This window comes from Marmota flaviventris, chromosome 2 (genome assembly GCF_047511675.1).
Source record: "Marmota flaviventris isolate mMarFla1 chromosome 2, mMarFla1.hap1, whole genome shotgun sequence".
NCBI lineage: Eukaryota > Metazoa > Chordata > Mammalia > Rodentia > Sciuridae > Marmota > Marmota flaviventris.
In genome coordinates this window covers 151,796,075-151,817,039 of record NC_092499.1, presented here as the reverse complement: position 1 = coordinate 151,817,039, position 20,965 = coordinate 151,796,075, and the positions used below count along the sequence as shown (strand labels likewise).

Below are 20,965 nucleotides of genomic sequence, written 5' to 3'. Positions count from 1 at the left end.
AGCAATATAGTAAGCATGTCTCTCTCATGACACTTATTCAACATAATACTGAACATTGTTGGCAGTGTAATAGGCAGGAAAGAGATATAAAAAGCAAACAGATTAGAAGCTGAGAAACAAATTATCTCTTCTTTTTGCAGATGCTATGACAGAATATGCAGAAGATCCCAAGGAATCTATCAAAAAACTCCCAGAACTAATGTGAAATCAGAAAGTTCTCAAGATAAAAACCAACAACAAAAATCAACTGCTTATACACATAGTAAAAATAAACAATCAGAAATTGAAATTAAATAAAGTTACCTAAAGAGGATGACACTTAAGTATACATTAAACAAAAGCATGGATAAGACCTATATGCCAAATACTACAAGATGCTGGTGAGATAAACTTTCAAATGGTGCATAAATGGAGAGACACACTCTGTTCATGCATTGGAAGACTCAAGATAGAAAGATGTCAATTTATTATAATTTGATCTGTAAGTTTAATATAATTCCTATAAAAACCTCAACAAGAGATTTTCTTTGTATGGGAAGACAGCATACACAAATAATTCACATGGAAAAGTACAACTTGTAGAACAACTAAAACAGTCTTGAGAAAACAGAATCAAGTGGGAGGAAACACTGTCCACTATTAAAGCTTATTATACAGTGACAACAACCCAAACAGTGTGGCACTGTCAGAAGGAAAAAAATATAGATCAATGGGGCAAAATAGAGGACACAGAAATAAGTCCTTGCAAATACTCAGAATTGATTTTTATAAGGGCACAAAAGCAATTAAATAGAGGAAGGATAGACTTCTTAATAATTTATAGCAATCAGACAATGATAGGGAAAACAATGAACCCCAACTTCAACCTCATACTTTATGCACAAATTTATTCAAATGAGATTTAAATGGAAAATGTTAAACTACTGAATTTTGGGAGAAAAAATCCTGAAGATTATTAAGATCTAGTGCTAAGGAGAGTTCTTAGAGTTGCCACTAAAATCACCATCTAAATTGAGAAACCTTATCAAAATTAAACATCTTTGTCCTCTGAAAAGTCTATCTAAAAATGCTAAAGGAAAAGCTATAAAAAGGAAGAAAATATTTGTGAGCCACATATCTATCAAAGAACCATTATCTAAAATATAAGAAAAAATCTCAAAATTCATCTATTATAAACAAAGAAGTCAATTAGCCAATTGTCAAAACATGTTAACAATCATTTCACCAAAGAGTATATACAGATGGCAATGCAGCCCCTGAAAAGGTATTCAACACTATATAGGAGAGAAATGAAAAATAATACCAAAACACCATATCACTACATACCAATAAAAATACTGACATCATCGATGATGGTGAAGATGCACAGTTTGTAGCTTCTTACAAAACCACATATTATTATCATATGATACTATTAATTGCACTGGGTACTATGAAAACTATGTTCACACCAAAAGCTATTATTTTATTCACCACAGCAAATAGCCAGAGTTGGCTCGGATGTCCTTCAACAGGAAAAGGTTAAAAGGCCATACATATACACCATGGAATATTACTCTGTGATAAAAAGAGGTGGAATAGGGATACATGAAGCAATTTGGATGAGTTTCTAAGGAATTAGGCTAAATGAAAAGAAAATGATTCCAAATGGTTATTACAATTGGAAAGCTACCTCCAAATATTTTCAAATTTGAAAAAGACAATTCCTAATAGTTATTTCTATAACGTTTTGGAAATGCAGAAGTTTTAGAATGGTGGACATATTAGTAGTTGCCAGGAATTAAGAACAGGGTGGAAAGGATGCAGATGTGGTTATAAAAAGGTCAACCCTAGGGATCCTTGTGTTGACCAGTATCCTGCCTGACTCTGGTGGTGGCTATACAAACCTGCACGGATGACAAAACTGCATAAAATTTATACAAAGAGTCACATACACAGACAGACAAATGAGTGCAAGCAAAACTAGGGAACTCTAAGGTGGCTTTCATCAATGTCAATACCCTGGTTGTGACTTTGTACTAGTATACTGTAGTTTTGCAAGCTGTCACCATTGAGGAAAATAGGATAAAATATACTGTGAATGTCTCTCTATTATTTCATGTGAATCTACAATTGCCTCAGTAAAAATTTTAATTAAGTTTTTAAAAATTTACATTTACAGTTCTAACCTTTTCCCTTTCTGTTGTAGAAACAAAGAATTTGTAAGTGCCATTTCCGTAGATAATCATTGTAGAGTACATTAAATATAAAACAAGTGTTTGTATTCATTTTCACAGGTTTCTTAGAGAGATTTTTCAGACTGGCACTAGGGAATAAAAGTCGGAGATATGTGATATATATAAATGATCTGATTAAAAACATTTCTACAATGAGAGAATTAATCATAGAGAGCTTCTAAGTTTCATTCTTGCTCTATAATTCTGTGTTCACTCTACTGCAATCTCAATTTAATCATTCATTACCTTCCATGTAAAATGAGAAGAGAAGCAGAAATAAATTGAAAGGTTTGATTTGTTATTTATTCTCTTCAACTCTCTCATGTATTGTTTTGCTCTAAATCTAAATGTTATTTTTTAATTCCATCCTCACCACCAGGTTTTGTCAACCTTTTAATTGAAACATTTAATTTCTTTTCCTATCCCTGAAAAACTGCTTGGCAACAGCTTGAGAAGCTGCTGAGGTCGGGGAGGGAACTGAAACATGGATGACTGCATAACCCTTTGAAGCACAGGTTCTACAAAACCTGGATGCCCTACTTAATTATAACTGGAAAAATGCTTTGCCACAAATCAGCAAAGGCACATAGCCTGAACCACTATTTTGAATTAATTATATCACAGCTTCCTCAAATTAGCCACAAAGAATCAAGAGCTGGAGAATACCAACAGTTCCAATAAAGATCTCGGTGATTTTCCCACAGTTGAGACAATCTTCAAAGAAATTGATAAGCTGATGCTAAAATTCAGACATCAAAACAATCTTGAGCCAGGTACAGTGGTACATGCCTATAATACTAGAGGCTCAGGGGGCTGAGGCAGGAGGATTGCAAGTTAAAAGCCAGCCTCAGCATCTAGCAAGACCCTAGGCAACTTAGTGAAACCCTGTCTCAGAATAAAATATAAAAAGGGCTGGGGATGTGGCTCAGTGGTTAAGCATCTCTGGGTTAAAGTAACAATAGCAAAAAATAAAATCATCTTGAAAAAAACAAAATAGGAGGACTCACACTTTCTGATTTCAAAATTTACTACAAAGCAATAGGAAACAGGACAGCATGGGAGCAACACAAGGAGAGTTCTACAGAACAATGGAGTCAAATTCAGAGTCTGGAAATAAATATCTATGGTCAACTGATTTTCAAAAGGAGATTCAGGACCATTCAAAGAAAAAAGGACAGTCTTATAAAAAAAATGGTAGTAACAATTCACAATAGCTAGACTGTGGAGCCAACCTAGATGCCCTTCAATGTATGAATGGATAAAAAAAAATGTGGCATATATACACAATGGAATATTACTCAGCATTAAAAAATAATAAGATCATGGCATTTGCAGGGAAATGGATGGCATTAGAGCAGATTTTGCTAAGTGAAGTTAGTCAATCCCAAAAAAACAAATCCTGAATGTCTTCTCTGATATAAGGGGGGTGACTCAAAATGGGGAAGAGAGGAAGAGCATGGGAAGAAGATTACTTCTACTTAGGGAAGAGGGGTGGGAAGGAAAGGGAGAGAGAAAGGGAATTGCATGGATGGTGGAAGGAGAACCTCATTGTTATACAAAATACATGTATGAAGATGAGAGAAAGAAAAAAAAAGAATAGTGTTACCCTAGATTAAGTAGAGAGAAGTGATGGGAGGGGAGGGGATGGGTTGGGGAGATAGGAAGGATAGTAGAAGGAAACAGACATTATTATTACTGTGTGTATATATGTTACTGCATGACCAATATGATTCTGCAACCTGAATACTCATAAAAATGAGAAATTATATCCCATCTGATTCAATGCATGATATGTCAAGATCACTGTACTGTCATGTGTAAGTAAGTAAAACAAAATCATCAGGAATATGAAAAGAAAACCTATAAAACAGAGTAAAATATTTGCAAATCATGTATCCAATAAGGAGTTTGTTTCAAGTATATAGAAGGAACTCTTAAAACCCAATAATAAAAAGGCAATTCAATTTTAACATAGGCAAAGGACCTAACAGACATTCCTCCCAAGAAGATATACAAATGGGACATGAAAAGAGGCTGAGAATCATTAGTTATTAGGGAAATGAATGTACATGGATAGATGAATGAATAAGCGAAATGGGGTATTATTCATACCATGGAGTATTATCCAGGCATACAAAGAATGAAGAAGTGCTGATACATGCTACAGTAGACATGAACCTTGAAAACATGTTCAGGGAAAGAAACCAGTCATAAAAGACTACCTATTAAGTGACTTCAGTCATTGAAAGTTGAGAATAGGGAAATTTATAAAGACAGAAAGTACATCAGGACTGGGATGAGGGAAGGAAAGTTATAGCTAAGAGGTACAGGGTTTCTTTCTAAGGTGAAATTGACTATGATGATGTTTGCAAATATCTGTGAATATCCTAGAAACCATGGAATTAAATGGACGGGTTGTGAGTTGTGTGATTTGTGACATCTCCTAAACCTGTTTTTCAAAACTGATCATTTAATAAACCACTCTTACAAACAATACCAACCTGCTCTAACACATTCCTGCTTCAAGAAATTTCATACCCCAACAAGGGAGAAAACAGTCTCTCCACAAAACCATAACCCATTGTCCATCTTGGATGGACTTGGAAATAAGGTTAAGGTGAAAATTATAAAAACAAAGCACTTCCCGACTTCTTCCTTTGCCACCAGATACTTGATTGTCTTTTATCACTGGTTCCTGGGGTTGTAGGAAAAGTCCTTTGCTAATTACTTTTTAGGGAAGGGGTCAACTTCACCTAGCAGAAATTATACATCTCACATGGGAGGCACACCCCAGGGAGAGGCTGAGATCAAGTCATGGATCAGAAAAACAGACAGAAAGAAGGCAGCAAGTAGCTTTTCTTCCAAAGCCTATATAGGTGTCAGATCGCTCTGGACCACCCCTCTTTTGCTCTAGGGGACACAGGTATACACCAGAAAACTTGGACAGGACTAGAGACATCCAATTAGTGTGTGGATCTTAGGCACTGGCAGATCAGGGCACTCATGCTTTACTGCTAACAAGGAGAGACCACACTGTCCCTACAATGTGACGAATCTGATTAAAAACAACATGGGATCAGAAAAACACTGATGTAGCAATGGGTAAACACAATATAACTCATGCAATTATTTGTTCACAGGGAAACATCTTTTCCCCCACTTGCCTGCTTGATGAGGCTGGGAAAAAAAGTGCCCATGCTCTTTACAAATTGCAAGCTGCAACACTGAAGTGTTGGCTGAGATTCCTTATCACTCTTTTCTAAATAAGAGAGTTTCTCCCATGTATCCAAATACTTATTTTGTCCAAAAATAAAAAGAAATATTCTTTACCTCCATGATTCAGGGATTCATATTCTCACCTCTCTTAATTGTTAGCATAATTCTAAAGTTCAAGTGCTCTAAAAAACAGAAGTGCAATGATACGCTAGTGGTTAAGAGCACAAGTTGGATTATGATACCAGCATATGCTAGCTGCATGACTGTAGTACAATTACTTAACACCCAGGTCTCAGTTTACCTACCTATAAACAGGGACAAAATAATAACTGTTTCCTATTCAAATTTTCCAGGAGTAAATAAATGAACTCATGTAAACTGTTAAAAGCAGCCCCGTACACAGCAGGTGCTCAATACAGGGAGCAACCATCACCATCATCACTCCCATGCAACAGATAGTTTTCTTTTTGAATAAAAATAATCAAAAGCACATTTTAAGCTTATGTCTGAACATATAATAAAATGAGTCAAATATATGTCTTTTGTATAATTTTCACCTCCATTTCTAATTCTAATTCTGGTGACAATACCAAGTAGGACAAATATTTTAGGTTAGTCTATACTACAGTGTTGGAGGTTTTAATTATTAAAAAAAACAGTGTCTGACTATATATCCAAATTTACCAGATATAATGACAAGAATGTGTGTTCACTGAGCCCAGGCTTATGATAGAAATTCAATGGAAATGACTCAACACTTCTCAGCACAGGTAAATATAGTACACTCTGGTAAGGATACCCTGCTATATTTGAAAGAATAAAAGACATCCTACTTATACTTACATGGTATATCTAAAACATACCATAGAGAGGGGAAAATGTCCCATACAAATGTAAAGAGTATAAATTTACATGTATAAAAATAAAATTATATGCTTGGGTATGTATATGTACATGTGCATCAGTACATATGTATACAAAAAAGACCTTCATATATTATGAAGTAATTGCCCATGTGACAGAGAATGGAAGGTGAAGACAGAGATTTCCAGTCATTTTCAAACTTAGTGTTACTTGCATATTTTCTAAAGAGAATCAATTTATATTTTGTTCCATATTTTAAAAAGAAAGAGAAGCTAGTGTCATTTCATTCAAGACAGAATACTTACCAACATATATAATGCTCTAGATTATGTCAAATTACATTTGAAAAGCATTCTATTATACTTTCATTTAAAGACACAGTAAGAAAAGCATGACAGTAAATCCAAAACTTCTGCAGAATGAATTGAAAGAATTAGGTCATTAAAAATAAGGATTTAAACAAATTTCATGCTGTCATGTTTTGATGTCCATGAAGCCCTAAATTAAACAGAACACAGTGAGGCATTTAAAGGGTATTTGAAAAAAAAAAAGCCAATGCATTTTCATATAATTAATTTAACTAAATCAGTATGTTTATTTAAAATCCCCAAATGATTTTTTTTTAACTTCCAATAGGGGCTCTTAGGAAAGGAACAGTTGGGATGCACTCCCTGAGTGAGTCCCTTGCATGTGCTCCCTGCCAGCACTGGTTCCAGGCAGGCCTGGATGCACGACAAGGCACCACACAGCTGTGGCCTTCTGCTTTGTGCAGCTCTGGCAGAGAGGGAGTCATGGGAAATGACAGCACTTGAAGGAAATGAGGCCAAAAAATGAGAGAACAGCACAGGTGGGCAGCTTCTCAAGAAAGGGCAATGAAGAAAGGCTCTGCCATTTATAAAGCACCAAAGCACCGAATCTGAAATCTAGAGGATTTGAGGAGCCTCGGTGTACCTGGCAGGAGGAAGAGCATCTGTGGGGAAGCACCTGGGAGCAGCCTAAGGTAAGGTACCCTAGCCTAGCTCAGCTTATGACACAGGTGGGGTCAGATCAGCGAGGAGTGAACTTATAGTAAGTTCTCTCCAGGGACAGACACACAACTGAATGAATTCTGAACCCAACAAATGGAAAATATATGTTTTGTTTTCGTTCTTAACAGAAACCTGCAAAACATACTCCAAAACTAGTTCTGTACAAAGTACAGAAAATTTTACCAGGTTATAAAAAATAGAAATTAGAGGCCATATATTTTCATGGGACAAAGAAGAGCAAAAGAACAAAAAGCCTAGCCACCCAAGAAGCTGAGAACATTAATTTAAGTAATGCTTACATTAAAGAGAAAAGTAAAAGTTAAATTTACAAACTATTTAGAATTAACTCAATCAGAGCACTGTGTATTAGTAGCACCCACAGGAAAAACTGCAAACTATAAAAATAATAAAAGCTATAAAAACAACATTGCTACTGTCACTCAACTGAGAAAGGTAGAAAATGAACAAAACATGTCTTAAAAAAATAGAAAGGGTCAGGCATGGTGGCACACGACTGTAATCCCAGTGGCTTGGGAGGCAGAGGCAGGAGGATTGCAGGTTCAAAGCCAGCCTCAGCAAAAGTGAGGCACTAAGCAACTCAGTGAGACTCTGTCTCTAAATAAAATACAAAATAGGGCTGGAGATGTGGCTCAGTGGTCGAGTGCCCCTGAGTTCAATCCCAGGTACCCACCCCCCTGCCAAATAGAAAAGACTAATAAGATAAAAACATAATCAATGAAACCTTGTTAAATAAAACTAATGGTTATTTCTTGGGGGAAAAACAACTTTAAGAGATACTTCAGCTCAACAGAGAGAAAACAAAATTTTGATGTACAAGTAATTATTTAAGAAAAAGGTTTTAGTTTTATTAAGATACAATTCACTGATTTAAAGTGTATAGTTCATACGTGTTCAGAATATTCAGAGTCATACAACCACAATCAATGTTAAGACATCTTCATTACCCCCAAAAGAAACCCTGTACCCTTCTCCTAAACTCCCCATTTCTTCTCAAGCTCTAGGCAATCAATAGTCTACTTTTAACTCCAAACATTTGCTAAAAAGTTTATTTTTAAATTATAAAATGATATTAAGTTTTATGTCCATTTTATAGCATTAAAATAAAAAAATCAGAAAAACCCATGTGAAATAGTGTTAGGAAGACATGTGTTAGGAAGACAAAAATCACTTTAAAATATAAGGAAAACTTCAGATAGCACAATGATCACTGAAAAAATTTTGAAAGCAGCCAAATCAACTCCCCCCAATTAAAAAACCCTCAATAATTCCTAGGTTATTTAAACTGTGTCAGAGCATAGGACTAGCTGAATATAACCTATTTCATTTTGAAAACTAATAATGATTCAGATATGAAAACTAGACAAGGATAGCATCTAAAGACAAACAGTGAGTCAATCTCATCTAAGAATTTGGATGCAAAACTCTTAAATAAAATATCAGCAAAATAAATGCAGCATAATATGTGTACCTTAAGAGCATCAGGACCAAGGAGGCCTGTTTCTGTGGTACAAAGGTGATGCGGTGTTAAGAAATCTATTAATGTAAATCACTGCATTAATGAATCAAAGCAGGAAAGTCATAGGATCATTTCACAGATGTTGGAAAGATGATGATAAAATTTATAAGCATCTTGATTAAAAAATAAAATCTTAGAAAGTCAGGTGAAAGAAAATGCCTTATATTAAAAAGGGCATCTCTTAGAAGCTGATAGCATACCTCTTATTAAATCAAGAGCAATCTTGAGAAAGTCAGGAATAAATCATGGATGAAATAAAATACCATTGCTAGTCAATCTTTCCCTCCATAAACCCTCAAAAAGAGTAAAGGGTACATCAGGCCTGGGTTGTATAAGGTTGCCTGGAAAAATGACCTGAAAGTCTTATGTTCTCATATCACTGCTTCTTTCCTTGGACACTAGAACTGAGATCTCCGGAATGTCCAGTTCACTTGGCTATTGTGTAGAGTGCACCTGGACCATAACTGTGCATTGCCACACATAACCTGGGCCTCTGTGACCCCCAAAGTGTTATGAAAACAGCTGTGGGAAATTGAGGCTGTGGTTTCTGGGCGACTGTCATCTGGGAGAACAGCGCACACTCCCTGTGGGTGCAGGGCAGATGCAGACACTGGTCTCCAGGTGACGTGGAGATGCTGCCCCCGCTGTTTCTCCTGTCCTCTGTCCTCTGTAGCTCATGGTTAGATAGACTAACAGACCATCTCTCAGCATCATACTTGGCAGTGGGTCATTAAGAGGTTCCCATGAACTTCAGGAGAAAGAAGCGAATGAGGAAGTGCCATTATCTAACACTATTTTAACAGATTTAATCAATGCCACTAGACAGAACAAAACAAGATCCCCAAACCCTGGAAGGTGGGAGATAGTATTTTAATTATTTATTATGGAATCAAAGGTTCAATTGTACATTCAACTCCAAGTACCATGATGTAGAAGTAATAAAAAAAATCCTATCTCATATACCACAAGTAGCCTCCTATAATATAAAATACCAATTTAAAAAATGTACCCACCAGAACAAAATACTTCAAATACTTAATACTAAACTTAAAAATATAGGTCTACCTGTATATTTTTAACATTAGAAACATGTTCTGATATTTATAACAACATAAATCCCAGATGCATGAAATTTGTAAGGTTTTTTTAAAAAACCATAATCCTAAAATACTGGGGAGAAAGCGAGAAAATTATAATCTTAGAGTGGGAAAGGCTTTTCTAGGAAAACCACATGACCCAGAAACCATAAGTGTAAAATGTTAAGAATAAATTAAAAAAACCTTCCCACAGAAAGAAAAACATTAAAAACCTCAAAATGCTAACAATAAATTTTGAAAAAATATGTATCTGCAACACGTGAAACCATGGCCAGTTTTCTTAATATAGGAAGTGTATTTATATATCAATTATAAAAATCAACCCAAGAGAAAAAATAGACAATATACAGATACTGGCAATTAATAGGTAATGAAATATATGCAACATAAAGATGATAAACTTCACTTTCATTAAAGAAATGAATATTATATAATAAAATCTTAAATTTTTGTTAGATTGGCAAAGACAAAAAAATTCTGGTAATATAAAAGTGTGCACGGATCTGGGTAATCAGGCACAACCCCATTTTGTTGGCAAGGGTGTAAGATGGTGCCTCAAATTGGGAGGACAGTTTAGGAATAATCTTATAAATTTAAAGTGGATGCACATGCATTGACTTAAAGGACCCTCTTGCTAATTTCTTCTCTAGGTTGGTTTGCACATTCCTATCTTCTTCAATAATACACACTCAGCACCTGGGCCAGCTCCCCAGCAGTGCCAGTACCATTCAATACTGGTTGAGTAATGAATGTATGCAAAGGGTAATATTCTCAACCATGTTCATTTCAGCAAAAGACTAGAAACATCTCCAACCTTAAGAGGGTGGTTAAATAAATTATCATGCATCCATTCAGTGGAATTCTCTGCTGTTCTGTAATACTCAAGAAGATCTCCAAGTGTTGATGTGCAAATGTCACCAAGCTACATGGTTGACTGCCAAAAGCAACGTGACTAATGATGTGCAGAGTGGACCCCCATGTGATATATACACAAAAATATGCATAGAAAATGATTGGGGAGTTTCTTTAAACATGTTAGCAGTGGCTACTTCTGGAAGAGAGAGGTCCTAAAAGTCTAGAAAAAAAGAATTTACTTTTGCCAGGTGCTGTGGTACACACCTGTAATTGCAGACGCTCAGGAGGCTGAAGGAGGATGATTACAAGTTCAAGGCCAGCCTGGGAAACTTGGTGAGAGCCTGTCTCAAAATTTTTAAAAAATATATTAAAAATTAGAGCTGGGGATATAGCTTGGCGGTTGAAACATTGTCTCGCATGCATTAAGGCCCTGGATTCAATCCTGGGCGTTATTTTTTAAAAAGTATTTTATTTTTCCTGTATTTACTTTTTTAAAAAAATATTTTTTGCTTTAGTTGTAGATTGACACAATAGCTTTATTTTATTTATTTATTTTTATGTGGTGCTGAGGATGGAACCCAGTGCCTCGCATGTGCAAGGCAAGCGCTCCACCACTGAGCTACAACCCCAGCCCTGTATTTACTTTTGATGGAGAGAAACTAGCTAATTTTAAATCACACAGAGTGAAAAGATACAAATACTATACAACCATATGGAAATGTAGTAGGTATTTTAAAGAAAAACAAAAACTAGAGTGAAGAACTTAAAAAATATTCAGACAAACCAAAGCATATGCTATGTTCTTGTATGGGAAAACATGACAGTGTTTAGATGTTAATTTTCCTTCAAGGTAAGGTATAAATATAACATGATTTCAAGTCAAATCTCAAATTCATTCCTTCTGAGTCTTTACTAAAAGAAAAAAAAAAAAACCTAAGCTCATTTAGATGACTAAACAAATTTTTAGGAAGTAGATTAAAATCTGGGATGGGTGGGTAGGGTCCAGCGTGCCCTACCAGCTATTAGAAAAGATTGCTCCCTCCTCAACTGTGTCTTCCATGGACTTTGACTCAAAAGCAAAAGGATCAAGAGGTTAAGAATCATTGGAATTGCTCTCTTCTGCAGAACTGTATCTTGTGGGTTTCAGGGTTCCTGCTAAAGATCTCTCTCTGATTAAGAATCCTGAACCAACAGAAGCTTCCTTAGCAACCAGTTTCTAAGATTGGTCTCTAGATCCCTCAGTTATTTTATAGGCCCCATATATAAATATATAAACAAACCTAACCTTATGTATACAAACAGAGATATGAAAAATTGTGGTATATATGTGTATTAAGAATCATAATGCAAAAAAACCACAAAATACATGTATAAAGGCATAAATTGGTATGAACATTCTTTATTTACAGAGATATAAAAAATTTTGCCCTATATGTGTAATAAGAATTGTAATGATTTCCACTGCTGTCATATATTTAGAAAAAGTAAAATCAATAAAAGATCAGAAAAAAGAACTTTGGTTCTGTTATTGTTGCTTGATACATAGGACTCTTCATGATTCAGGTAGTATTTCATATCACAAAGGATGTACTAGGTTACTCAGAAAATGATTTTAGGAAAACTGCCTAACCATGCGGGGAGAAAAAAGTTAAATTTGTCAAATATATTTCTGAATACTGGAGAGTTACTATCGAAAAATAAGAGTACCCCATAACCAGTGATGACTGGGGTAAAACGATCTTGGGAAGGAAAAGGTTTTCTTCAAAATGACTCTAAGGTAATGGCAGAAAGGAGAACATTGCTAAGTTTGAATATAAAAAAATCAAAACCTTTTTTGTGTCAAAAAATAAAGTTAAAATGCAAACAATAATATACAGGAAATGTAATTGTCCAACATAAGCCAAAGGATTAAAACTATGATAAAGAAAAGATGGATTAAACTAGGTGAAAGAATTATGAGTGTGTTTTGTTTTCTGAATTTTCATGTAATTTTTGTAACAGGAAAATGCATACTTTTAATCTATCATGTTTTATAGGTTTTATCTAATTTAATAGCCTATTAAAAAACCTCAGACAGGTAAACATGTGTAACAGGACATGAAAAGAAAGTTAAGAGAGAAGGCGGCTTATGTGAAGTCACCTAATAGTAGGTCATGAAGCCATGGCTTCCATTGTAGATTGTTAACTCCAAATCCAGAACTCTTTCTACTGCCTGCATTGCCCCTAAGCAAGTGAGGATACTGGTCTGAAGCTCTGAAATTACTGGCCTTGTTTGAGCCATGGCAGAGAGACACCTAGGATCAAGCTCGAAGTAGGATAAATACTTAAGATTCCAATTACCATCTAACCAAAGAGATGCTGGAGAGTGCAAAGGTGTGCACATCTGTGGGTGTTATGATGTTCTTTTCACTGATTTGTGGGGGTACTGAAGACAGAAGGAACAGAGGAAACAAGATCTTCCTTCTTTATCCTTTCCTGCAGCAACAAGGTAGTGAAATTAAGATCAATGAGGGGGAAACCCTTAAGGACTAGGCATGATATATGGGCCTCACCTCATTCCTTTCACTTTGCTTCTTTCATACAGGGCTTTGCACTGGAAAATAAGAGTCCCAGAACAAATAGCCAATCCCTTTCTATTTGTTTATATATAGTCACTAAAGACATTATATATAGGCCTCCATATTTTACCATATTTGTGACACCTACTATTTAGAATAAAGAGGATGACCAAGTTATGGATACAGAATGGCATGTCATCCTTCTGACAGAGATGGAGATTTATGTTGAGCCAGCCTTTAGTAATCAACAGGGAAGACTGCAGCACACAGAGGAAACTTCTGTGCACATGGTATTGGGTGAAATCTGATCAGTGTTCTCTAGGCCACATCAAACAGAAAATAACAATATTAAGCTCCAACAATTACTTTTTGTAACTCAGTAGGTGCTTCAGCATTGAGAATGGACAAGGAGGCATGGCCTTGCTTCAGAAAAACTTCTGGCAATTCACTACCGACTTCTCAGAACCACAGCTAATAGGGCAGAGCAGGTACATGTGCAGCTGTAGACCAACATGGCTCTGAAAGGGAGCCTGGTGTTGGCTCCAAGATAAAGAAACAAATGCCAATGCTCCTGTACTCAGGAATCACAGTCCAATCAGGAGTCCAAGAAGATCCATATTTGAGTGCACCATACACACTTCAGTTGCTGTCCCAGCCAGATGAATACATTGCAATTATGAGTTATTGTGGTTTTATTCTCTTTTGTTTGGAGGTACTGGGGATCAAACTCAGGGCAAGTGCTCTAAGTGTGCCTCAAAATTAAAGGGCCAGTTTTATCCAATAAACAAACCCTTTACAAAGTACATAGCATACTGTCTACAATTTCCTAAAAAAAATTCTCTTTTTAATTGAAAAACTGAGAACTATATTGTTTTGATGCACTCATTGTCAAGCACTTAAAATTTACTTGTAAGAATTATTTTTAAAAATTCAGTGCAAATAAAAATTAATGCAACCAATATTAAAATATAATAGTCACTGAAGACATTTATTGCAAAATAGCACTACACTGAGGTCCTTAAAAATATACTATTAGGTCTAGGGATATAGTTCAATGGTAGATTGCTTGCTTGGTATGTGTGAAACCTGGGTTGAAGACCCAGTACTGCAAAAATAATAAAATAAAATACATTTATTAGTAACTGATTTAAAGGTTGAATAAGTTTTAATTGGAGGAATTTATAGAAATGAATAAACTTCACTGAAATTCCTTAAACAAACAGAAAACTGATGAATGAATTGAAAGTTTATAAGAACTCAAAAGTACAATAAAATTATTTTTAAATAGCTCTCATGCAAAATCAAAAATCAAAGGCTATGACCTCTGTGAATAAAGGTTTCCATTCATTACTCACCAACTGGCAGCCTTCTAGGGAGTTGACTAGCTGAGCATTCTGACAGGAAAGGATTGAACCAGCCAAATTCAGCATTACACACACTGCAGAAAGCAGCATGAAAAAGGTTATCTGGAAATAAACCAAACAAAAAATTGATTATTCATTTGGAGAGGATTAGAGAAAAAAGACTTGGTTTTAAGAAGGCTTTTGATTGATCACATAATTATGTTAATAACATGTGTTTTAAAGGAAAGTATTATTATGTCCAACATTTCAATGCACATTAACTTAAATAGAAAAGGTAAACTCTGTGAAAAGCCATAGCAAGCTGCTCTGATTTTTACTTGAAACCTATTATGCTAAAATATTTCAGAAGCTAGACTTGAAAATTCTTTACATTCTATAGTCTCAGTAGTCATAAATTATGGAGAAAATCATGTGAAAAAATATATTCATTAGAAGAACTGTAAGTTTATTTTTTTTCCATTTTATTACGGGAAATTCCACACATGTAGAAAACCAGAGAGAATAGTATAATGAAGCTCCAGGTCTTCATCACCTACCTTCAAAAATTAATCACTCATGGCCAATTGTTTCTTTGTCCCTCCCCTCCAGAATATTTTGCAGCAAATAGAATCTCATCCTTACAAATGGTAATGTATGCTTCTAAAGTAATGATACTTTTTGAAAATATAATCAAAATACTGTTTTGTCCATAATACTTATTCACTAATATCAAATGTTCAAGAGTTTGCATTTCCCCAAGTAATTCCCATATTTTTCATTTTGAAACAGCTTACATAGGATATAGTGAACAGAGTACAAGTGGTTTGTTCTAAATCTTAGGCAGCTTTTAATCTATGAGTTTCTCCCTTTATTGTTTTTGTTTCCTTGAAAGTTATCAAAGAAACCATTTGTCCCATAGAATTTTCTGGAGCTTAAACTTTCTAATGTAGCCTTCTATCACTTATTGTTTGTCTAGCATCTGTGTGTCTTATAATTTGGTGGTTTGGTGATTACATCTAGACCAAATACATACTAATAAAAGGTAGATATTGTCTTTGTGTGATGTTAGCAGCTTTTGGGGAGAGGCAGTGCTGGGGATCAAACTCAAGGTTTCTGAGCATGCAAGGCAAATGTCCCAACAGTCATTTCTGATGATGGAAAAGGTTCTTAAATTAGTTTATTATAGTTTCCAAAATAATGCTAATCTGATTCTTAGTAGGAATACATCTATAGACAGAGACTTTCCTTCATCAATAGTTTTGTTTTTTTTAAGGTATAGAGTTCATACAGGAAAAGAATGAGATATATTTTTTCTGTTCATTTTCCAAATTTTGAAATAATTAGTTGCTATAATGCTCAAATTACATGGTTATATGGTTAAGTAACACTCTGCTGCACTTATGGAAATAATTATTCCACATCTAATAAAACACCTTTTTGTGATCAAGAATAATTTTTAAGAATAAAATGATAAAAAGGAAGGAAACTGTCAGAAAAAAGTTGTTAAAGACTTTGAAATGGGCAACAATAAAAATAAAAATATCTTGCTAGGGTACACTTCTGAACTATTTGTGCCTTTCATTTTCTGTATTATATTTTTAAATTCTGAAAGTTGTAGAAAATTTATAGGTGTGCAAACAATTTTTGACAATATGAATAAATGAATTCTATCTGGTGTAACATAACCGATTATCACCCTATAGATAATAACTAATTTTATATATTTATACATTTCTGCACTTTTGATTGCCTATGTATACACACAATATTTGAATTCTTTGTTGTTGTAGTTTTCAGTACTGAGAACTGAATCCAGAGGTGGTCTACCACTGAGATACAACCCTATCCCATTTGATTTTTTTTTTATTTTGAAACAGGGTTTCACCATATTGCCCAGGCTGATCACAAACTTGCCATCTTCCAGTTTCAGCCTCCCAAGTAGCTGGGATTACATGCATGTGCTACTGTACCTGGCTTTGAATTCTCCTTTGAACAGCTTGTATTGTCCTTTTGGTTTCCTCATTAAACAAGGAATTAAATATAATCTTTAACATATGTTTATTATAAAAACATAGTTGGCTTCAAAGGTAACTAATGAGATATTTTGTTTGGTATCTGTGTCTCTGGTCATATGAAACAGAGACATAAATGCTCATAAATTGCAATCAATGATACCAATAGCCAGAGAGTCCTCTAATAGATTGATAGCTTTCTTACTTCCAGGCTCTTTGAGGCTCCAGGATCATCTTATATGTTTCCTTGCTCACATATAGAGTCATTTCTATAGTAAGTGCAGATTCCTTTTAATGACAGTGGTATTTAGATAATTACAATTTTTGTTATAGAAACTCCCTTTGCTATTTGGATGGTCATTGTTTTCAATCTTTTCAGTTGTCAAACATGAGTTCATAATGATGTTTCTGATTCAAATTCTAACCTACAGGGTTTTTATTTAACTACATCAATTTTCTACCTTTCAACTATGTTGAAAAGCTTTGTTCTCAACATGATTATGTATTGCATTCAATTCTATAATACCCAACAACAGTTTCAAAATAACAGTGCCAATAGAACCACCAAAAGGATGACTACTGAAAACAGTTTGATATTGATATTTCTTTTTATCTTTAGAGTACAGTTCACAAAGAAGAGTCAAATTATGATGTTATAAACTCAAATGTTTCCTTTCTTATTGTGTGGTTATGCTATACATTAGGAACCTGAATTCCTTTGTTTTATTTAATCTTTTACTAGTCATTGTTCCTAAAACTGATTTCATAATTATATAAAAGGAATCCAAAGTTAAATCAATAAAAGAATAAAAGAAGTTTCAAATAAATCCAGTCATTAATCTGTCTTCTCTCTTCCTCTCCTTCCTCTTATTTATTAAAAGGTAATCATTTATGTTTAAATTTTATATTCTATCCTTTTATCATTTGATTTTTCATTGAAGGCAAGAATGGCATAATACACACATTTTCTCCACCTATTTTGCACTTAATATAGACACTTCCAAAAAAGTATATAGAAATGCCCCGTCTTCTCTTTTATCACTGTCTAGAATAATCAGATCCTTATTGATAGACATTTGGGCTCCTAAGTATTTTGTTATTTGCAATGTATTTAGTATTGCAATAAATAGCCTTGTTCATACATCTTTTTATTTATTTGCCAGGCTGGATTTGGGATATAGTCTTAGAAGCAGGTTTACAGGACAGAAAAATAAATCCATGTCTTGCTAGATGCTACCAAATTCCCCATCACAGGATTGGAACCATTTTTCATTCCCATTAGCAATATGTGAAAGTGGTAAGGTCTTAATTTATCTGATAATGGCTAAAAAGGAATGTTTTAGTTATATCAAATATAGAAAGACATTAGTATTACCATTATCTACCATAAGTACATCTCCCCCAAATGAAGCAAAATTCATTTTACCTAAAAAGGTACTTGTAGGATAGAAAATGAAACAATGTATTTTGTTCATTTAGGAAATAGTTCAAGTTCATGATATTAGTAATTATTTCAGAGATAGTTTTAATAACTGTGACCTATCACTGCATCCTGTGGGAAAGTTTAGCTACACAGAAAAGTGTCAAAATTAATTTTAAGTTACAAGAGCACTACAGTATAATTCTAATGAGGTGTAAATAAGCCAGCCTGTTCAGTTTCAAAAAGGAGCTCAAAAAGAAATTGCTGCTAGGAATGTAGCTCAGTGGCAGAGCACTTGCCTAGCATGTACAAACACCTGAGTTAAATCGCCAGCACTGCAAAAAAGAAATTTTGCTGAAAATACTAGACAGCAAAGCTACACTAAATCTAAGAAGAGATTATCTTGAGACTTAGTGCTGAGAAGTCCAGGGAGTAAGAGATGATAGGATGGGATGTTTTTCATGTTTACTGGGTTTTTAAAAATTGTGGTAAACACACATAAAATCACCATTTTTATAATTTTAAAAACTGAGGTAAAGTATACACAACGTGAAGTTTACCATTCTTAGAATTTTTAAGCTTAGGGCTCAGTGGCATTAAGCACATACATACTGTTGTGGAACCATCACCACCACTACTCCAGGGCTTTTCCATCTTCCCAAACTGAAACTATGTACCAATAAACAGTAGCTGGCTGTTTCTCTCTCCTCCCTGTTCCTGGAAGCCACCTGTCTTCTATGAATGGTGACTATCTCTAGCTCTAGATCTCTATGATGTTGTCTGACTCAGTGTATGGTCTGTAAGGGGAATCATTTCATGAAATATCTGTCCTTCTGTGACTGACTAATTTCACTCAGCATAGTATCACCCATGTGGTATCAAGTGTCAGAATTACCTTCCTTTTAAGACTCGTTAATATTCCATTGTTCCAGTAATTGGTCCTACTGATGAAGCAACTTTTGAGGAAAGAACTGTTTGAATCAGCAGCTTCATAACTCAGGAATCTTCTTGGGACACTGACAGCATGTAGGGGAGAGGTGGGTGATGAAAGAGCTGAGCATTCACAGAAATCTCTGTGAGGTCACTGGATGACCAGAGAGATAATAGGACTGACTTTAGTGAACAGAACATACACAGCAAAGAATGATGTCTTTTCAAAAATAGTTTGGAAAACCATTGATCAAATGGATGGTTACAGCTCTTATAAAGCAGTATCCAGGAGTCCACTAAAGAGTGTGAAGATAATCTGATGTCCAGGTTCTAACATTACAATATTCAAAATGCCCAAATCCCCAACACAAAAATTATGAAGTATACAAAAACAAAACAAAACAAACAAACAAAAACCCCACACAAAAAAATAAATTAAAAAAAAAAACAGAAACAAGCAGGGAAGTATATGACTATGATCTATCATGGGGAAAAAGAAGAAATCGATAATCAGCATCCCTAAGGAAGCTCAGATATTAGACCATTAAAACTTTTTAAAAATTTTATTTTTTAAAATATTTGATTTTATTTTTAAAATACATGACAGTGGAATGCGTTATAATTCTTATTACACACATAGAGCACAATTTTCCATATCTCTGTATATAAAGTATGTTGACACCAATTTGTATCTTCATACATGTAATTTGGATAATGATGCCTATCACATTCCACCATCCTTACTAACCCCTTGCCCCTCCCTTTCCCTCCCACTCCTCTGCCCTATCTAGAGTTCTTCTATTCCTCCCATGCTCCCCCCTTCCCTACCCCATTATGGGGAATTTTGGCCATCTGAAACACACTCAAAATGCTGAAGAAATCATGGGCAAAAAACAAAGGAAATCAGAAGAAAGATACATAAACAAGTAGGTTATATCAATAGAGCATAGAAAGAAAATTGATAGAAATTCTATAGGTAAAAAGTACAACTGAAATGATACACTCATGAGAAGAGTTTATCTGCTGATGTGAAGAGTCACAAGAATCAGTGAATATGGGAGAATATGGCCACGCTGCTAGATAGCCCAGGTCTTCTAGGGTTTGAGTGAATGTGTCTTCGTGCATGGGTGTGCCTTCCTACAGCCCCATGGGTGGAGCTATGCTCACCTGTTCCTTTGTAATATTACCCCTTGCCCGGTTTGGGATAAAATGTTACATGGAAATACCTTTTGTGTGTCCCCTTCTCTTACTGTGCCTTAGGTGTGACCTACCTAGATGTCAGTCAACCTGCTGATAGCAGACATCATGAAGCTAGACTCAGCCCCTTGAAACCTGACCCCTTGCCTCATTTGAATAGCTTCTCCTCAATAAAAAGGGTCAGCACGTGCAGGCTCTCTCTCTCTCAATTTCTGCGGACCCTTAAGGTCAGAGGAGCTGTCACAGCAACCCCAAAGAAAAAGGTATTTGTGTCTCTTGTGCGGTTACTTTGCGCAGCCCAATTATTCCCATGAAGTGACCCCTGAGTGTTTTAATCGCAAATAACCCTGCAATTGGTGTCCCTGGGTGGGCAAAAGGTCTGAGTGTTTAAGTTGCTGGGAAAGCGACAAATATGGGCAATTGAATATTAGCTGGTCTGAGGAACAGAAAAACATGAAGAGAAATTAACATAGCCTAAGAAAGCTATGGGAAACAATTATGCATAACAATGTACCAAAGAGTCCCTCTTTGATCAATTTCTGTCAGCCTCCCCTGAGCCCTCTTCTCAATTAGGCCTCAACCTTGGCCTATAAAAATGTGGGAGGGGAGCAGGTGGTGTGGGGAGAGAGGGGGAGTGCCCGGCCCTAAATTAGAGCAGGTTGTGCTCTATGCTTCTGTGATTATGTCAGGGT

At 35.2% G+C, this 20,965-nt stretch overlaps 1 protein-coding gene across 2 annotated transcripts in view; it reads right to left on the bottom strand.

The window, feature by feature from the left end:
- Entrep2 (endosomal transmembrane epsin interactor 2) overlaps positions 1-20,965 on the bottom strand; it is a 420,439-nt gene that overhangs the window by 88,548 nt on the left and 310,926 nt on the right. For both annotated transcript variants that reach the window (XM_071607359.1, XM_071607360.1), the window contains exon 3: positions 14,727-14,837. In XM_071607359.1, coding sequence (XP_071463460.1) covers positions 14,727-14,837 — 111 coding nt within the window. The remainder of the gene's footprint in view (positions 1-14,726; positions 14,838-20,965) is intronic.